This window comes from Sardina pilchardus, chromosome 20 (genome assembly GCF_963854185.1).
Source record: "Sardina pilchardus chromosome 20, fSarPil1.1, whole genome shotgun sequence".
NCBI lineage: Eukaryota > Metazoa > Chordata > Actinopteri > Clupeiformes > Clupeidae > Sardina > Sardina pilchardus.
The window spans coordinates 30743765-30746264 of NC_085013.1; the positions used below are offsets into that span (position 1 = coordinate 30743765).

The following is a 2500-nucleotide window of genomic DNA, read 5'->3' on the forward strand; positions in this document are numbered from 1 at the left end:
TCCTCCTCCTTCCCCTCCTCCTCCTCCTCCTCCTCCTCCTCTTCCTCCTCTGATGTTGAGGTGTTCCATGCCTTCTGCTTTATCGTGCCAACAACACACACATACATGCTGAGTCCAGGAGAGACCACAACACACACACACACACACACACACACACACACACACACACACACACACCTGTTCTAGCACATTCCAGAGATCCCACCAGCCTGTTACAGATCCCACCGGACCGAGACCGAGACCGAGAGAGTGACCGCGGAGCAAGTAAAGAGTGTGTGCGCAACTACGCACGAGCTCTGAGAGAGTGAGAGTGCACTTTCAGCAGCTCTGGGAGAGTAAGACTGAGAGTGAGAGTGAGAGTGCGCTTTTAGCAGCTAGTTGAGCTAGTTGGCGCACATCACGGTCAGAGTAGAGCGTTGAAGCTGGACTCAGAGTTCCAGAAGAGTCCGTGTGTGATAGTCCGAGTGTGCAGCCGCAGCTCGTCTGTAAACATCACATGCTCCTCCCACTCCCTCTCTCTCTCTCTCTCTCTCTCTTCCTCTCTCTCTCTCTCTCTCTCTCTCACAGCGCGGGATTAAATTTCATCTTGCATAAGCAGCTGCGCTGATGCGGCATATCGGAGATTAGAGCATAACACTGAGATTATGACCAGCAAGAGTACAACGCTACTGACCACGGCATATACACCACCACCATAATATTGAGATTATGTTCATCATATGTGATGCTGCCCTATACACACCATACAGTATACACTACCCATAATATTGAGATTATGTTCATCATATGTGACAGCCCCTACAATGCTGCCCTATGCACATCACATACCATAATATTGAGATTATGTTCATCATATGTGACAGCCCCTACAATGCTGCCCTATGCACATCACATACCATAATATTGAGATTATGTTCATCATATGTGACAGCCCCTACAATGCTGCCCTATGCACATCACATACCATAATATTGAGATTATGTTCATCATATGTGACAGCCCCTACAATGCTGCCCTATTCACACCATACAGTATACACTACCCATAATATTGAGATTATGTACATCATATGTGACAGCCCCTACAATGCTGCCCTATGCACATCACATACCATAATATTGAGATTATGTACATCATATGTGACAGCCCCTACAATGCTGCCCTATGCACCATACAGTATACACTACCCATAATATTGAGATTATGTACATCATATGTGACAGCCCCTACAATGCTGCCCTATGCACCATACAGTATACACTACCCATAATATTGAGATTATGTTCATCATATGTGACAGCCCCTACAATGCTGCCCTATGCACATCACATACGCTACCCAGTAACACTGGGATCATATGCATCATGCACGCTATCCAGTAACACTGGGGAGTGGTAAACTCAAACAAAATGTCTGACTCAAACATTTCTCCAAGTTCATCAGCTTACCACCCCACCCATATCCCTTACCACCCCACCCATAAACTTTATTCCACCCACATCCATTTACCCCCCCTCCAAAAAAAAATGCTGCCTCCGATGCCCCCTCCTACACACACACCATCACCACCACCACCACCACCATCACCATCACCACCATCACCATCACCACCACCACCCCTTCCTCCCCACCCCTCCCATGCCCCATCACTCACCCCTGGTCTCTGCCGTTGGGGCAGTTGTGTCGGTGGGCATCACGCGGAGCATGTGGGGCTCTGTCCTCCTCACTTCTCTTCCTCTCATTCTATCCCTCTCTCTTTCTCTCTCTCTCGTCCTCTCTGATTCCCTCTCACTCCCTCTGATTCCTTGTCTCTCTGTCTCTTTCTAGTGGTGCAAATCCCTGATATGTATGGTGTAAATCCCTGATATGTGTGGTGTAAATCCCTGATATGTGTGGTGTAAATACCTGATATGTATGGTGCATTGAGGTTTAAAGGGTTAAAATGAACAGTTCTCTCTGTCTCTCTCTAATGGTGTGAAATCCCTGATATGTATGGTGCTTTTTCTCTAATGGTGTAAATCCCTGATATGTATGGTGCTCTCTCTCTAATGGTGTAAATCCCTGATATATATGGTGCTCTCTCTCTAATGGTGTGAATACCTGATATGTATGGTGCTCTCTCTCTAATGGTGTGAATACCTGATATGTGTGGTGCTCTCTCTCTAATGGTGTGAATACCTGATATGTATGGTGCTCTCTCTCTAATGGTGTGAATACCTGATATGTATGGTGCTCTCTCTCTAATGGTGTGAATACCTGATATGTATGGTGCTCTCTCTCTAATGGTGTGAATACCTGATATGTATGGTGCTCTCTCTCTAATGGTGTGAATACCTGATATGTATGGTGCTCTCTCTCTAATGGTGTGAATACCTGATATGTATGGTGCTCTCTCTCTAATGGTGTGAATACCTGATATGTATGGTGCATTGGGGTTTAAAGTGTTAAAATGAACAGTTATCTCTGTCTCTCTCTAATGGTGTAAATCCCTGATATGTAT

At 45.8% G+C, this 2500-nt stretch overlaps 1 protein-coding gene across 1 annotated transcript in view; it reads right to left on the reverse strand.

Moving 5' to 3' along the window:
- Window positions 1-2500, reverse strand: part of LOC134067058 (uncharacterized) — a 103082-nt gene that overhangs the window by 4208 nt on the left and 96374 nt on the right. Inside the window, exon 77 of the mRNA XM_062522112.1 lies at window positions 1-77. This exon is cut by the window's left edge and continues 100 nt beyond it. Coding sequence (XP_062378096.1) covers window positions 1-77 — 77 coding nt within the window. The remainder of the gene's footprint in view (window positions 78-2500) is intronic.